This window comes from Urocitellus parryii, chromosome 2, assembly GCF_045843805.1.
Source record: "Urocitellus parryii isolate mUroPar1 chromosome 2, mUroPar1.hap1, whole genome shotgun sequence".
In the NCBI taxonomy this organism is placed as follows: domain Eukaryota; kingdom Metazoa; phylum Chordata; class Mammalia; order Rodentia; family Sciuridae; genus Urocitellus; species Urocitellus parryii.
In genome coordinates, this window is record NC_135532.1 from 161,853,200 (window position 1) to 161,871,559 (window position 18,360).

Below are 18,360 nucleotides of genomic sequence, written 5' to 3' on the forward strand. Positions count from 1 at the left end.
CTAGTAAAATAATAAAAATTTTACATATTATCTATTTACTTAAATCAAACACTACAGAAAATCTATGGTCTCCACTCCACCCACATCAGCAAAGGCCAAGTGAGGAATCTATATCCACTCTCACAGGGCTATAATAAGGCACCCCAACACTCCCACCAGGATGATGTCAGGGAATGTCAAGTAGGGAACCAGGACATATATCCCTGCTGGCTAGTAACCAGCTTTACCACTACCACCAAAATGTCTGTAAAAAACACATGGGAGCTGGACACAGGGGTGCACATCTATAATCCCAGCAGCTCGGGAGGCTGAGGCAGGAGGATCATGAGTTTAAAGCCAGCCTCAGCAAAAGCAAGGCGCTAAGCAGCTCAGTGAGACCCTGTCTCTAAATAAAATATAAAATAGGGCTGGGGATGTGACTCAGGGGTCAAGTGCTCCTGAGCTCAATCCCTGGTATCCCCTCCACCAAAACAAACAAACAAACAAACAAACGCATGGGTCTCTTGGATTTCTACAACCTATAGCAGTGGCAAGTGTTCTTCTCACCTCAGGGAATTTTCAGGAGATCCCTAGAAGAGAGTCAGGACTTTCACTGTTGCCCAGACATACCAAGGCCATCCACACCACGTTGTCAGCAGAGACTACATGTGCAGCTAGAATTCATGCATGTCAGCAAAAAGATCCCTTTCCATTAGGTGACAATGAAGGCTGAATGGGAATGTGTACTTCTTACCCCTTCTTTGTCAGAGCATTGTTGGAGAACCAAGTAAAACAAAGATTTAAATAAGATACAGTCTCATAATATGGTACTAGGTTTCAATTGACAGTCACTCATCACAACAAAAATCAGGAAAAAAAAATTTGTGCACCACATGTCAGACTTAGGACTAGCATCTAAGAGATACAAAGAACTGGGCTGGAGATATAGCTCAGTTGGTAGAGTGCTTGCTTTGCATGCACAAGGCCCTGGGTTCAATCCCTAGCACCATAAACAAACAAAAAAGATATAAAGAACTCTTTAAAAACTAAAAGTTGTAGGGGCTGGAGTAGTGGCTCAGTGGTAGAGCACTTGCCTGGCATGTATGAGGCACTGGGTTTGATTCTTAGCACCACATATAAATAAAATAAAGGTCAATAAAATAAAGGTCCATTGACAACTAAGAAATATTTTTAAAAACCTCAATTGTAAAAAAGCAAATAATTCTATTCAAACATGGACAAAAGACGTGAAGATACATTACACCAAGGACACATAGATAGAAGGTAAACATATAAAAAGATGTGCTTATTAAATTAACTACCCTATGTTAGCTCATAACACACACACACACATATGCACACACAGACACACACACACAGACACATACACACACACACATGATTAACTCCAGATGCCCTAAAGGTTTGTATCCCCTCCTCTTTAACCCTCCACAGAGCCTCTTCATAGTGGCATCTAATAAAAACCTTAGTTACTTCTCTATTTCATGTTAAGGAGAGAAAACGGAATAATATGTGACAAAGGAATACAAACCAGCATCTCCTTCAACCTCCTTTTTCTTTACACGCTTAATTTTCTTCTTTAGGACCTTCATGAGGAAGTTTGCAAACTTATTGTTTTCTCCAAGGGCTGTCTGGAAACCAGAATAGAGTGACTTTTCTTGTTCTTGGAGCTTGTTGATTTCATTTTTTCTCTCTTCCATCTCTTTAAGAAGCTCATTTATTTTCCACTAAATGAACAAAAGGAAGAGAAAAATGATAAATGAAATGTTTCTAATAAACCAAGTTTAGAAGGCAATGTGCTTCATAGAGGTTCACTTTCTGATATTTGCAGAGCCATCCATTTATTTGGTTAAAATTTTATAACTTCTTTTGTAAAAATAATTTGCATTAAGAATCAGGAAGATCAGTTTTCTAATGTTTAGCTTTCTCAAAAAAATTTCTAAATTAAGTGAATTGGAATTTGTACTGATATCTTGAGGTCAATAATATTTTTGCAAGTCTCAAAAATAAAGACTTTTCTGTAATGACATATGATAATTAAAACAAGACACATTTGTGAAACTGATATTCCTCAAAACTGATCTCACTATTCAGTATATAATATCCATTTAATAACTGTATAATTTACTTCTTTGAATTGAACACATCAGAAATAAACTGTTTCCTATGGCATTCAATTGTACACCACACTGAAATTAGTTAACATACTTAAGAAATTCACTAAGTTCTTTTTCACTTATGTTCTTAAGGATTCCATAATCGAAAACCAATTTCCTTTTAGTTGCTGGTTACAAAAATACAGACATTTAAAATCCATATATGAACTAAAAGAAAAGGCTCATTTTTAAAAATTTCATTCTCCTATCTTATAAAATATTGGATCAAATTCACTAAAAATACTGAATTATTTCTCACCCAAAATAAGAAAGACAGGATAAAAGGAGGAGGGAAGAGGGGGGAGAAGACCAGAAAGAGATGAGGGCTAGAACAAGAAGGGAAATTTAAGAAGAAAATGAAAGGAAAAGAAGGAACCAAGCTTCCTCCATAACTAACAGAGCAGCCATCCAGGGTTCTTGCAGCTCTCACCTGCATATCCTGTTCCTCTTTGTCACATGCATTAACTCGTTCTTGAAGTATGTTCTCCTGTTTTTCAAAATTCTTGAGAAGAAGAATTTCTTGAAATAATGTGACATGGTGTAGATCAGATAATTTCATCTGAGTGTCTAATTTCAGTTTCTGATGTCTCAGGAGACGAAGTTCTGCATCAAAAGTGACAATCAGTTCTTTGATCTGGTAGAAAAAGATGTGAAGATATATTAGAAATTAAAAGGCATGAGGAGATGTATTTGTTTACACTGTTGAGTAGCTCTAAAAGTATTTTTTTTCATTAGGCTCCTTTTATATGTATGGGCATATAAATTAGTTCATTAATGGCATTAAATTTGCATAAAGCTATTTCTTCACATTGATTAAGCTGTGAATCAACAATCCTCTTCTTGTTACATTATGTGGAAAATGAGCTCTTTATAAGGTATCTATATTTTTCTCCTCTTCATTCCCCTACAACATCACTGAATTGCATTTCTTATAGGAAACATAAATATTTCCCCAACTTCCTATTTTGAAAAACTTTTACTCTACATACAATGGTAAATATTTTTAAATAGGTACTAGAATCACAGAGCCATAATAAACAATTTAATCTTCTTATTTTACAAATGAGACCAAAGGTGACTTTCCTGTGATCAAAGTTACTATATTTCAGAGATGGGAGAAGAACTCAAGTATCCCAAGTCCTGATAGGGACCTTATTCCATTGTGGTCCAGGTGACTGTAAGTTCTCCGTCTTGCTCTGATTTTGGCATAGCTTTCTTCCCCTCATCCCAAAGTACATTAAGAGATCAAGAGAAAGCCCCAGGATTGATTCTCCTGAGGAAACCAGTAAAACAGGAAGAGGCAAAGCATTCTGTTTTTCATTAGGTTGCACATATACATGATACGGAGCCTCAACTGATAAACACCTGTCATATATGAGGTCCCAGACTAGGGGCTGAGGAAGAGGAAGAGATCTCTGGATTTGGAGCAGAGAAATTACTAGAGAATTTTAGAGAGCTAAAAGAAGCAAACAAACAAAAGCCCAAGGAGAAGAAAAAGAAAAGCTTTTCCATAAGTATGGTTACAGATTGTGTGTTTAGGCTCCTCTTTAACACTTGTTCAACAAACACAAATCTTTACTACATTTCTTTGAAGACAGGACTACATTTTCTTCATTGCAAGGCCATTCTGAAACTAAACTACACAGGTCTCCAAGTTTGTAAAGGATATATATATATATATATATATATTTTTTTTTTCTTTCCAATCCAAGTGCCTGAAAGTTTTGTAAGGATACAGAAGGTGTCTTTCTTGAATATTGTATCCCTACACTTTGCTAGAACTGTCTCTGCACAGAGAATGTCCAATAAATACTCCTTACATTAATAATTTAGCTATAATAGAACCCAAATTTATGAATGAATATCACTCTATATCTGTCATTGTCCTAGACAATGTAGGGGAATTGGAAGTACATGTGGCCCTTCCCTCATGAACTGTATAATCTAATGAACTATAACACACAGGGAACAGTAAGAAAAACCAGTGTGAAACATAAAGCACACTTAGAGTTTAGAAATTAAGAAAGAGCACATTTGTGGGCAGAAGCTGACAAGAAGGTTTGGAACTAAGTTGTGGTTTGAATGATGGTTCAACTCTAGAAGGAAGTCGTTGTACGTAGAAGAAAATAACAAAGGGGAAAGCATACATATAAAGATGGAGGTAAAGGGAGAATGGGGGGGGTAGGGACATCAAGAAACAGGGTGGATAAAGCAGAGATGATGGGAGAAGAATAACATTGGGAAGCTACAGATGTACCAGGAAAGGGTGAAGTTGAAAAGACAATAAGGAATAGGGCTCTTTCTATATAGCTGGGAGCAGGGAGCTAGTTATCTAAGAATGCTTCCTTTCCTTTCATATTTAGAACATATCCTACACATCTAGCCCCAGACTGGTCCTGATTTTCCTAGAAAAAAACAATATTTGCCATTATAGCTCCAGAACAATTTTAAATCGAGTCATCACCATAAACACTCCCACCTGCTGGAGCAAATCACTTGTTAGAGAAAGAGAATGTGTGAAAAGCACAGGTGCCCCATTTCTCAGAAGGTTTTTAATTATGTTCAATCTATCATTTGAGAGCTGCTCTCTATGTCCAGTACTTTACCAGTACTTCACTTAGATTGCAACTAACTGAAACATGGTAGGTTTGTCCTTCATTCTAATTCTGTTTTCCAAAAAGAAAAATAAATAAATAAAATTACACAGCACAAAAGTTCTGGGCAGTGCACAAAGATTTGTGAAGGGCCAGGGATAGGGAGGGAGCCAAAGCCATTAGAGAAAGGTGAGCTGGGCCAAGATAGAGAAAGTTTAATGTAGAGAAACTTAAAATAGATAAATAGTACACTAAATCTAATTCTTCAAATGCTCTCCTTTATTTGAGCTCTAAATAGGGACAGTTTCAAACCATACCCTGTTGGTCAAGTACTCTTGCATGTACAAGTGTTTGATCTCGTCCCTCTTCATGATCTCCAACTCCACCTCAGTTGGCTCTGCTTTTTCAAACTCAACCGGCTTTGGAAGATCCAGGCTGAAGGTCGATGCCCTGGATGACCTAGACAACGAGTCTCGTGTCGTCACATCTCCATCCTTTCCAGAAGAGAGTTTGAGGAATCCTCTGCCTGAGCCAATAGACCCATGTTCTACATGGCTGAGCTTTTTCTCCTGAATTTTCATGTGCCGTCGTTTAAACTTTTTGAGAGTTTCCTCATCGTAGTGAAATCTCTTTTCTGGAACTTCTTCTGGGTGTATCTGAGGGACTTGGGGAATAGGAATGTGTTTGGATATGTCGAGGGTCGACTGAATGTTCTTCAGTTCTTGTACCAGGCACTGTATTTCCTCAATAACAGCTACCTTAAGGTCTCGGAGAGAGAGGATACACTTGTTCATGTGCATTTTTTTCCCATGGACCTGAAAAAAATAGAAGAAGAAAAGAAAGGAAAAGAACAACCTTCTCACAAATGACAATTTGAAACAGCATTTGCTCTTATCCTTTGACTAGTAGGCCTAGTAGAAATTTAAGATAAAAATGTATCTGAGCATCTCTGTTCAGCACTAAATTACTCTTTTCTCTTGTTTTTAGGCTTTTCCAATTTAGCCCCTGTAAGATGGGAAGACAGTTTGAATGTGACCTGCGGTAGCCCTGTTTTCTTTTAGTTGGTTTGTAGGGCTGGGTTCCCCTGTCCTCCTTCACCTCTTCATGAAAGTCCTTCCTGAATCCTGTGCTCATCTGGGGATACCTGACCAGGGAAGGTAAAAACCAATTAATCCATTATAAAAATTCAGGTTGGATGACTGATAAAATGGGCACCCAAGCCTTTCCCTGCTTTGGATCTTGAATCACTTTAGCTTAGACTTACCTCAGTGGCCCACTAAGAGACCAGCAAAAGTTTACCTGTTTCATTCTGTATTTTGGCCACATGGTACTGTTACTTATTTCTCATGTAAGCAAAGTCATGATCCTGAATTTCAGTAGTATCACATCACAACAAGGGAACTTCTCTTCCTTGGTTCCTTCTCCATTTATCTAAGCCAAAGTGTGCCTCTGCCTTCAGCAAAGGGTCTGTACACATCCATTGCTCCCTCCCTCACTACCAGTTCTCTCTCTCTGGTCTGAGTTTCCTAAATACTCTTATCACAGCCTAAGGGCAGATACAATCCTTCCTCCTGTATACAATTAAGCTACTACTAGATTAAGAGTTATTTTGCAAAAAATAAAATAAAATACAATTAAAAAGATCAAAAGGCACTTCTTCGTGCATTTCAAAATTTATCTTTACATTTATTATGAAGCAAAAATGCTGTAACAAGATAGAGGATATGTTTTACATAATTGATAATAAACCTTTAAAGCATTAAGCTAGCACTTGGGTGAATGGGGAACCACCTTTAAAGTACCTGAAGGATTGAGGATTACATATATAAGAAAAAAACCCAAACCACTCTAGTGGCTACATAGCCCACTTCTTTGAGAAACATTCCTTACATACCAACTCTTTCTTTCTAGTTTCACAAATGACACATGAGCCTAAACACTGGCCAGTGGAAAAGAGGATAATATAGTATTTTTTAAATTCTTAATACTTTTCAATGATTTTGAATTTGATCATAACAATGATTACCATTTATTGATTTTGACCATTAACCTTATGAGGTGAACATGCCTTATTGTATTAATTGGCATTAATATCTTTTCACAGATAAGATAATTGAAGGTTAGGGAGATTTACATGAGTTGGCAAAGTTCACATGGCTAGTGCCAGAGATGGAAAGTTTTCTGACTTGTAGAATAGAATAATATGCTCTATAATATTTTACACTACCATTTACTGAAGTAGATTTCCATGTAATGCATTTAAGTTCATTCAAAACACTACCTCTGCCCATCTCCTCTAGCAAGACTATGAAATTTCAAGTTGCATGGGCTGAGGGTGCATGCAGCTCAGTAGTGGAGTGTTTCTGTAGCATGCCTGAAGCCCTGGGTTTGATCCCCAGCACCAGGAAGGAAGGAAGAGAGGGGAATGGAAGGTGAGAGGAAAGAAGGGGAAAAAAAGGGTGGGGAAGAAGAAGAGAGGAAGGGGAGGAGAGAAGGAAATTTCAGGCTGAATGACTGATAAATTATGGTCACATGAAATCTGTAATTTGAGATACACATATATAGGCAGTTAGCTAGTTAGCAACTCTAAACAGATGGATACTTCATTCCCATTTGTCAGACAATTATAAAATATTCAAAGATACTGTTTATGTGATATGACTATCAATATTCTTTCTGATGTGATGCTTTGATCTGTGAAAACTACACAATCACATCAGGCGGCCAAGTATCAATTTCTCCTATAAATGATAGCTTGGACACTTTCTAAACCTCTAAATGTGAAAAGTCACTTATCAGTTTGAATAGTGAGTGGGGAATAAATACTTCAGGAAGAGGAAACTTTAGTAAGAAAAACAAGGATCAGAAATGCTGCTGTGACAAAATGCCTGATAAAAACAACTTAAAGGATAAATATTTATTTATTTATTTTAAAGAGAGAGAGAGAACTTCTTAATATTTATTTTTCAGTTTTCAGCAGACACAACATCTTTATTTTATTTTATGTGGTGCTGAGGATCGAACCCAGCGCCCCGCGCATGCCAGGCGAGCGCGTTACCGCTTGAGCCACATCCCCAGCCCCAAATATTTATTTTTGCTTACAGTTTTAGAGGTTTCAGTACAAGGTCAGCTGGTTGGTTGGCTCCATTGTTTCTAAGCCTATGATGAGGTAAAACATCATGACAGGGAGCATGTTGAGAAACTGTTGTGACTCCATTTTTGAAAATAGCTTCTACCTCAAGGCCTGTCCAGAGGGAGGGGGCGTGACTCTTGTCCTTGGAAAAACCCACAGAGCAAGCCTAGGCACAATGCCTCCCTGCTGAATTATTTGTCTGCAAACAACAGGAGAGATCTGCAGAGCCAGGTGTCCCTGACTCAGTCAGGCTAGGTGAGGACCCATAGCAACCCCCTAGCAACCACCAATCAGCATGAGACAGGGAAAATACCTGGGATGCCAGAAGACCCCCCAGTAGTCTCAGGGGTTGATAACATGTTAGGAAACCATGTAGTATAGCACATAGACCCCTCATGGATTAAACCAATCATTTCAAACAAATCCCCCTCTTGTACTAACCAATCACTCCTACCCAACTTGTTCCCGCCAGTAAATGTGCTAATCAATGTTAAGAGTTGTTGTTTGATTTTCCTGCAATGTGAAATGATTTGCTGTTGTGATGCTGTGATGCATAGAGTATCCCCCAAAAACCTATAAAATCTCACTGAACAAAAGACCGGGACTCACTCCCTGGGACCGCTGTGTCAGAAACGGTTGTGAGTCCAGGCTCAAGCTTGCAATAAAGACTCTTGTGTGATTGCGTCGGATTCGGCTCCTGGAAGTCTATTGGGGTCCCACAAATCCGGCATTACAATGTGATAGAGCAAAGTTGCTCACCTCGTGGCAGAGAGAAGTAAAGGACAGAGACAAAATACACCCTTTGAAGGCATCCCTCCAGTGACCAGCCTCACTTCCCAGTAGTATCACCATTTGAAAAATTAAGCCTTCAGCATTTGAGCTTTAGGGGGACATTTCAGATGTAAACTATGAAGGATGATTAGAAGAGGTTCGGAAGAATGCAGACAAAAAAAAAAGGAATACATTCATTGGTTAGTTTGAGTTGCCTATAAAAGGGTGGAAGTCATGTAGAGAAAGACTGAACAATGACTTTTTCCCCAAGTCCTTTGTAGTTCTATGGCAGTCAAAAACTAAATCCAACAAAGATTTGTTTGAATGTTGGAAGTTCAAAGTCTACAAAGTAGTAAAGTGCTTTCACCCATGAAACTGGTATTGAGATATATAATTGATGTGAAGGCTGGTTCTGCCATATTAACTGACAATGATGATGATAGCCAAAATCTGTTGTCCTCTCTGGGACTCATTTATGAAAAGAGGGCATTCTAGATATCCATGAAAGTATTTTCTAGTTTTAAATTTCTATGGTTATATTTCCTTATGGACCAGGTGAAAAAATGGGTGGCTTTTATCAGAATTCAATTAAAAACACAGAGTGCTTTATCTGTGGGTAAGTACCATAGAAACAAGTTGTCCCAATTCCTCTTCCTTTTTGGCAGCATTTATTCTCATGTGTTCAGGTATCTTATAGTCTGCAGCTGTCTTCAGATTGAAATCTCCCATATACACTTGGGCTTCTTTAATGGCTTGAACATCTTTGGGATCTTCATAGTCATCATCAGGTTTACTCTTATATCTATTAGAAAAAAAGGTAACCCAGACACAAATACAATAGTAAACTCTAATTTATCTACTTTTAACAAAGTACATTTTTAAAGTCAATCATGAAGCAAAAGAACAAATTTGAGCCTCTATTGTCACATTTGTGTTTAGGTCCCACGTATTTTTTTTAAACTAATGACTATTTTTTAAGGACTCCAAGAAAAAAAAATACACAATTAAATAAATAAAAACCAATCACGACAGTGTATTGAAATAATACAAATCACTGTCAGGCTTTGGTTCACGTCTAAGTAATTCACACTTAAAATTGCTATATATTCTCTTAATATAAATTAAACTTTGGAAATTGGGTAGTTTTTAAAAATCACCAAAAAAGTCAATGAAATTTTTTTATTACACAAATGATTGTCACAAAAATTTCAACAAAAGTCATCTAGTTCAAGGTGATAACATGAGCATATATATTTGCCTCTTCTTCTCTCCCCAAATCCCGTGGAAATGACAGTATAAAAAGTAGTGAATCATTATGAAAGCTGAGAATGGGATTTAGAAAAAAATGGACAAATCAGTGATATTGATATATTTCTGTAAGACAGAAAGAAGATGAAATTGTATTAGTGAATAAATCAGACCAGAGCAAAATATAGCTCAGAATACCTGCAGGAGAAGGCTATAAAATAATTGAATATGATTTTCTTTGTAGAGTACCTAAGAGACTCCAAGAACAAAGAAAGCAGGTGTGAAGAATAGAATGGAATGGTAAATATATTTAGCAAAATCAATTAAAGATTTGAAAAGGGGTTCCTGAACCAGCTGGGCCCTCCCAACTTTCCCACATACAAGCAACATTTATACCACTACAAAAATGGAAGAATTGCTCTCTATAGGAATCAAACACTCAGGGAAGTTTTAAGACATCTATGGGTACAGGTAACATTCCCTTGGAAGACCCTTAATTAGGAGACTCCAATTCTTTAAATTGAAGCGTATCAGTTAACACAAAAATGTACAGTTTGCAGTCAGCAATTTGCTTTAGGAGAAAGCCTTTTAGGAAAACAAAAACAAAAAATAGCAAAGGAAATCTATACTGCCTTTTGTAACAATTGACAATCACTCATTGTGTATATCTGAAATAAAAGGAAGAATTATTATTTGTAATGAAGGAAAGGATAAAGAAATAGAGGGAAGGAGAGAAGAGAAAAAGAGGTACTTCTGCTTCTAGCTATGTTAGAAAACAGGCCCACAATTACATTCATGATCTAAAAAATTAGAGAATTGAACAAAAAAATACATGGAACAACTATGTTCAACATAGGCAGGAGACATGGAATACAGACAATATAAAACTACAATTCCTAGAGAGCAGAAGTGAAGTAATACTATCACTTTTTTTTTTCTGCATGGAGGAAATTACTAGACTGTGAAGTAGGGTCAGGATCCTACTGACCCAAATGTAACCTTTTGACCTCACTAATTGAGGAGACAGAGATCAAAAGACCCAAGGATTAGAACTCATGGAAAAGAATATCAGAGTTATATAAAGGAATGTCTTCAGAAATCAATACAAGGATCCCTTAAGTTTTTGGATGGATCTTTATCTACATAGCACATGGGTAATGTGAAACACCATGTAGCTGGGCACGAAACAGGTAGTTGGAAATGTAAAATTACTGGGAAGCTATAAAAAAAAAATACAAATGGAAAGATATCCTGTGTTAACAAATCAGAAAACTTAATAAATGTCCTTGTTACCAAAAATGTTCTACAGTTAAAAATCCTTATTACCAAAAGTGATTTACAGATTCAATATAATTCCTTTGATGGCATTTTTTTTTACTGAAATAGAAAAAATTTTCCTATGATTCATATGTAACTATAGAAGATCACAAATATTCAAATCAATCACTATATTAGCAAAATGGAATCCCTGGGACTGAAACTCTAAGGATCATGGAAGTTCCAACAAGAAGTATCACTACTTTAAAAGATCTAATTGACCTGTCTTTACTATCTCCTCTAGTTTTATTTTTTTCATTTCTTAATTTAAATAATGGCAATGTCAATAAGTATAAAGATCTTTTAAGCTATATTTTGGGGCTTACATATTAAAAGGATAAGAGCTTAGGTTAAAAACTCACAGTTCCTCCCATTCTTTTTTCCGCTGTTGGATCTTTTGTTGGGCTCTTTCTGCTTGTTGTATGAGTTTTCTAGTTTTCTCAATTTGATTTTGTATCATAATTTCACTTAGGGTTTTAGGTCGAAATTTCTTCCCTTTTTCTATCATTGATTCTTCTTGCACGCTAATACTTCCACCTGTACAAATAATCAACATTTTTTTCAGTCTTTTTGAAACAGAAAAACAAAACTTTCAAAGATAGACCTTATATATGTTTAGTGAGGGAAGTGGCTTCTGTTTCCTGCTTCTTTAGTTTTTTCTCCTGGTACATAAACAAAAATAAAATTTCTGTCTAAAGACTAAAACTACTACTTCAATATAGGAAGGCACATTTCATCCCTATTGTGGTCTTCAGGTACAGTTTTCTCTTTCCCAAGATGAAAGGAACAATTCAGAATAGCAGAGAAACCCTAAAGAATTCTAGTTCAGGTTCCTTTCTTTCCCACATCAGAGCTGTTGGTAGTGTATAAGGTAGTATAAGCATCATGCTTTGAAAGTCAAGCAATCTCCTGAAGACAGAGCCTGTTGACTTTCAATCTGAATATTTCAGTTGGTGAAGTACATGAGCTTTACTGTTTTCCTGGTCTTCCAATGGCCTGCCATTATTAGCCACTATGGTAGCCATTGCTGTGTGTGAGTTCCTTCACACCTGGTCTAGGTGATTTCAGCTAGAGTGAGACATCAGCAAACCACTGATATGTGCATAAGCAGTTGCAATAAATGTCTCTTCAAGCTGACTTGATAGGAGTCATCTATCTTTCTATTCATTCATCAAATAAATATTTATAAGTACCAAAAAAATTAAAAATTCAGAGAATATACTGACTTTTTAAATCAAAATATTTATTGAGCAACTACCATGAATTTAACTCCATAAGCACAAATGCTCTTTGACCCATGATGATATATATCCTGATTATCCCACTGTAAACTGAAAATTGTTAAGTCAAAAATGCATTTAATACACCTTTCTTACACAACATCATAACTTAGACAAGTCTATCTACATTCAACAGACTGAGAACACTTATATTAGCATGCAGTCAGACACAAATTACCCAACAAAAAGTCTATCTTATAATAAGGTGTTGAATATCTTTTGTAATTTATTAACCACTACACTGAAGGTGAAAAAAAAATGGTTGTATGGGTACACTTTCACACAATCATAGAGTTGAAAAATTAGAAGTGGAACCATCATAAGTTAGATATTGTCTTTACTGTGAAATACTGATGTAAAGAGATAAAAGACACAATTTTTGCTCTTAAGGACTTTATTTAAAATTTGGCAAGATAAAACACAAATCAAGCAATTAGAAAAATGAGTAATGATGGGCCACTGACAGATGTTTAGAAGCTTGGAAGGAGTGTTGGTGATATAATGGTGGGGGCTGGGAAAGTCAATTTAAAAACTAGTCAGAAAGAGAACCAAATCTGGAAGTTAAACATGATCAACTTTAACAAGTGTTTCTTGAAAATTATTGCGTTTAAGTTAGATAAAAAATATGCTTTATATAAAAATAAAAATATGATTAGTTACTACTTTATATTTCATATGTCAAATATATGGTAATAGGGAAAAAGAAAGGTTTAATGTGGCCTGGGTGATTGTGGAAAGGCTTTATAACAAATACGTTAAGTCTAGCTAGATCCCCAAGAACTGGTAGAATTCAGACAGAAGAGGGGTCAGAGGTCACTCAGTAGGAGCCTGGATATAAACATATCAGGAATAATTAAGGAATAGCAACCTGGACAGTAAGTTAAACAGGTAAGTTGAACAACATGATAAGGTACTATGGGAAACTATATAGTAATAGAAAAAAAAAGATTAAAATACCAGGATAATGGTTTCAGAATTCATCTTGGGCAAGAAAAAAAGATTACAGATTATTCAATGAAGAAAAATGGGGCCAAGGAATACGGAAAGAGACACTGTCTAAAAACTAGCCATCTGGGAAAATTCTAGATTGGAAAATAGTTCTGTAGCATCCAGTAGTCTCACACCCTGTCAGTCACATGACCAGGGTGAGTTTTCTTTAGAGACTGCATCAAAAAAGAAGGGAAGCATGGAGCATTGTTGGAAAACTGTGACATCTCATTCTCAATCATACCACACAACTCTCTCTCCCTTGACAACTTATTCCTAAAGAGATTATCCTGAGAGAAGGGGATGAATAACAAATTGAGTTCAAGCCACCAAAGAAGGTTCAAAGTTTCTTCTCATGAAAAGATAATTCACTTTTCAAATTTTAATAAATAATGATTTAAAAGCCTTCTTGTCATTTAGGCTACCTGTATCTCTCTGGCTATCCCTTTTTCCAGATCCCTCTTTTTCAAATCTGTCCAGTTTACTCATTCTTCTCTCTGATTGACTTGCTCGTTTGTGTTTGGAATACTTAGAGGGCTTTACCAGCCTATAGGAGGATATCTTGTGGTCAGTTTGTATAGCATGAACCACAATAGTGTCATTTTCCAGTGGATCACGAAATCTGAAAGAACAAAACAAGTGTTTGCAATAGTGACCATTTTAATCATTCTGCATGATTAAGTAATAAAAGAAGATCACAAAATACTATTCTTATAATCCATTGTATTGTGCTGGACTAAAAAAATTTTAATGAATTTTATTGGTACATTATAATTATACATAATAGTGGAATTCACTGTGACATATTTGTACATGCATATAACATAACTTGGTCAATTTCATTCTCCAGTACCTTCCTTTTCCTCAACATCCACCCTCTCTCCCTGTCTCCTTCTTCTACTCTACTGGTCTCTCTTCTATTTTCATGAGACCTCCCCCGCTTTATCTTTTCCCTTATTTTCTCTCCTTTCCACATACAAGAGAAGCATATAATCTTTTGGAGTCTGGCTTATTTCACTTAACATAATGCTCTCAAGTTCCATCCCTTTTTCTCCAAATGACTTTCATTTTTCTTTGTAGCTGCATAAAACTCCATTGTGTATATACCACATTTTCTTTATTGATCCATATGTTGATGAGGACCTAGGCTGGTTCTATAACTTGACTATTTAAATTATGCCTCTATAAACATAGGTATGCATGCATCCTCCTGGTATGCTGACTTTAATTCTTTTGGATAAATACCAAAGAGTGGCAGCTAGCTGGATCCAATAGGTTCCATTCCTAGTCTTTTGAGGAATCTCCATATTGATTTCCATAATGGTTGTACCAATTTACAATTCCAACAATAGAATGTAAGTTCCATTTTTTTCCCCCACATCCTCACCAAATTTCTCATTTGTATTCTTGATGACTGCCATTCTAACTGCAATGAGATAAAAATCTCAGGGTAGTTTTGATTTGCATTTCCCTCATTGCTAAGATAGTGAACATTTTTTCCTTTTCTTTTTTCTTTTTTTTTTGGGGGGGAGGGGGATTTGTATTTCTTTTGAGAAGTGTTTGGTTAGTCCATATTCCCGTTTATTGATTGTGTTATTTGGATTTTTAGTGGTAAGTTGTTTTAATTTCTTCATGTGTTTTGGATATTAGTCCTCTGTCAGAATAGTAGCTGCTAATCTGTACTTTCTCTTCATACTATTGTTTCCTTTGTTGTGCAGAAGCATTTTAATTTGATACCTTCTCACTTATTAATTATTGGTTTTAGTTCCTGAACTTTAGGAGTCCTACTGAGAAAGTCGTCACCTCCAATTGTGTATTAGAGTGTTAACCTTGTTTTCTTTTAGCAGTTGCAAACTATCTGGGTTAGACTCAAACTTTAACCATGCATTTACTATCAAGATGTAATGGAAATTGGATTAGACTTCATAAAGAGCAACTAGAGAACTAGGAGTATAGCTGAGTAACAGCCTAAGTAAGATCCTGGCCTCAATCCCCATCACCCCCACTCCCTGCCAAAAAAGGAGGGAATAAAGGAAGGGAAGGAAGGGGGAATTATTTCTAATGAAAATATTAAACAAGTCATTATTAATATAATGCTGCTGTTTTGCTAATATGTGGAAAAATTAAAATTTTGTAAGCAGACTACAGTTTAATGGATAATAGATCATATCAAACTCTGAGGAAATGTAATCTACCTCCCTATGTATTACATAAAATAGGTTATTAAATATAATAGATACATGTTGTTTTCATATGTATTTATATGGATATATAAATAAATATAAATTTGTAAGTTATATAAAATATACAAATATGTCGGGGGGGACTCCTGAATCCAAATAATTTTTTAACACTCATTTTCAAGAGAGTTAAGAAAGTCCACCTTACTAAGGCATCTAAACATATTTTGTTGTCTTAAATTATATGATATATGGATATGGATATGTTCATATACTTGTGATAATGTAATTTATTTGTATGTAGTAACTATGAAGGGAGCAGATTTTAGGAAACTGAATACAAGGGTAAGCCTCCCCACTCTTACTTTGTCCATCAGCTTTCCATTTCAAGGGCGTTTCATGAAACCCCCAAACTATCAGATTCCACTCTTGCCTCTATAAAAATCATCAAGTGCTGGGTGAGGTGATGTACACCTGTAATCCCAGCAACTTAGGAGGCTAAGTCAGGAGGACCACAAGTTCAAAGCCAGGTTCAGCAACCTAGCCAGGCCTTAAGCAACTTAGCAAGACCCTGTTTCAAAATAAAAAATTTAAAAGGGTGGGAATGTGGCTCAGTGGTTATAAGTGGCCCTGAGTTCAATCCCTATTTTCCCCCCACCAAAAAAAAAAAAATCACACTTAGAAATTCATACTACTTTCTAGTTCACCCTTCTCTTATAGCCCACAGAGATTTGAGATTTATCCTTCAACTGTCAATTTTTTTTAAAAAATTTCAAATAATTTCTCATCAGTTAAATTATTATTTGGGGGCACTGGTTCACTATCACCCCTGTACCCTCACACATTTTTAATTTTAGAATTTATTAGTCTTAGTTTGTTTGCTTTTCTTAACTATTTTTATGACTCAATCCTTTTAATTATATTTCTCCCTTTTAAACTACTTTCTTTCCTCTTTAATTCTCTCTCTTTTCATAGCACAGTATCTTTCTCATCTCTTTAAGGCATATTCCCTTTAACTTTCACCTATTGGAGTTTTACTTTTTAAATTTGGCTTTCCTATGAGACTCAGATAACATGAAGGAATATATATATAATTTTGAAAACTTCTTCACAGAAAAATATGAACAAAGTTCAAAGCAAATGGCAGAGTAGGAGAAAGCATTTACCATATGGATGATAAAAGTCAAATACCTACAATACAGCATAGAAAATAAACAGGACCCAAAGAAAAATGAACAAGGAATCTAAGCAGTTAATTCTCAAAAGAATAAGTATAAATGAACTATAAACATGAAAAGAAATGTGAGCATTACCAATAATAAAAAAAAAAACTTCAAGTTATTCAAACAAGAGTTACCATGTTTGGCCTATTAGATTGGTAAAGGTAAAAAACACTGATAATACCCAGAGTTATGTGGTGGCAAATTTTATCCCCTCCCCACATTCTAATTAAAGAGTTAGGTATTTATTATTTCCTTCCTTCCATATGTCCACCAAAAACATGATGCTATGGTGAATGGAGAGTACATAGACCAGGGAGGGAAAATAGCTAAAAAAGTATTTGAGAACAAGTATGGCAAGGAGGACAAGGCTCCTTCTGATTAGGAGAATGGGCAACTTGCATCTTGGCACTGTGGATACTTGTGCCCTCCTTCAGACAGCATCTGGAGAGATGGCAAGGCCTCACAATGGTGGCTATATATGCTGTATATGTGTTTGATGCAAGCTGGGGGGATTCTGGCCCTAACAAAGATAGTCCGCTCCAGCTGAGCACAGAACCATTGAATCAAAGAACACAAAGAAGTAAGCAGGCTGGTACAGGACCCTCAGGAGTATCAAGACTGACTTTCCTGCCTTCTTGGTAGAATAAGAGCCCAGAGTCAAATTTAAATTAATATAAATAAAATAAAGAATAGCTCCACTACTTACATAACCTAAATTGTGGGTTAAGATTCATACTTACCCCCACACACACACATTTTTATAAATATATGGTGAATATTTACTAAGAATAAACATGCTACAATGTTGAGGTTCTTTCTGAGAGAAACTTTTTATCCACATTCATTTCTAAGCCGACAGCAATCTGCTTATAATTTGGGGATTCAAATATTCAAGGATTTAATGTCAGGCAATGAGTGTTATAATTCACTGGACAATGTACCAGAAAGGAAATAGATGCACATCTGAGAGAGCTCTGAAGATCTGAGGACTCCCTTCCCCTCTTTAGGTAAGTGCTGATGAGTATTTACCTAAAGATAAGAAGGCATCTACCTGAAACCAGGGAAAGAAACACCAAAAAAAGAACAGGCAGAATAATCCCCAGACTCCATACAGGTTGAAACAGCTTGGGTCCTCACAATCTTGATACTACATGGGTCCTAGGGTAGAGTACTCAGAAGAGTAGTCGGGAAGAATTAGCCCTAGACTAACAACTGCCCTGGTCCCACCAAACCAAGATTAAAAGAAGGCTTTAAAAAAAATCCAGCTATTTTCAAGTGATTTAACTGAGTCCCCTAGAATTAAGCTCAAAAATACTTAAAATTATGTAAAAATATCTAGCACCCACAAAATACAATTCACAGTGTCTAGCATCTAACCAAAACTTATCAGGCAAGCAAAAAAGCAGAAAAAGCTGACTCAAAATGAACAGAAATATATTAGTCAGCAGAAATAGCCCCAGTAATGATACCA

General features: G+C 36.0%; 1 protein-coding gene across 1 annotated transcript in view; it reads right to left on the reverse strand.

The window, feature by feature from the left end:
- Positions 1-18,360, reverse strand: part of Cfap44 (cilia and flagella associated protein 44) — an 89,294-nt gene that overhangs the window by 18,012 nt on the left and 52,922 nt on the right. Inside the window, exons 22-27 of the mRNA XM_077795530.1 lie at positions 13,912-14,108; positions 11,582-11,756; positions 9,279-9,456; positions 5,068-5,565; positions 2,587-2,790; positions 1,532-1,727 (exon numbers count right to left, since the gene is read on the reverse strand). Of these exons, the coding sequence (XP_077651656.1) occupies positions 1,532-1,727; positions 2,587-2,790; positions 5,068-5,565; positions 9,279-9,456; positions 11,582-11,756; positions 13,912-14,108 (1,448 nt within the window). The remainder of the gene's footprint in view (positions 1-1,531; positions 1,728-2,586; positions 2,791-5,067; positions 5,566-9,278; positions 9,457-11,581; positions 11,757-13,911; positions 14,109-18,360) is intronic.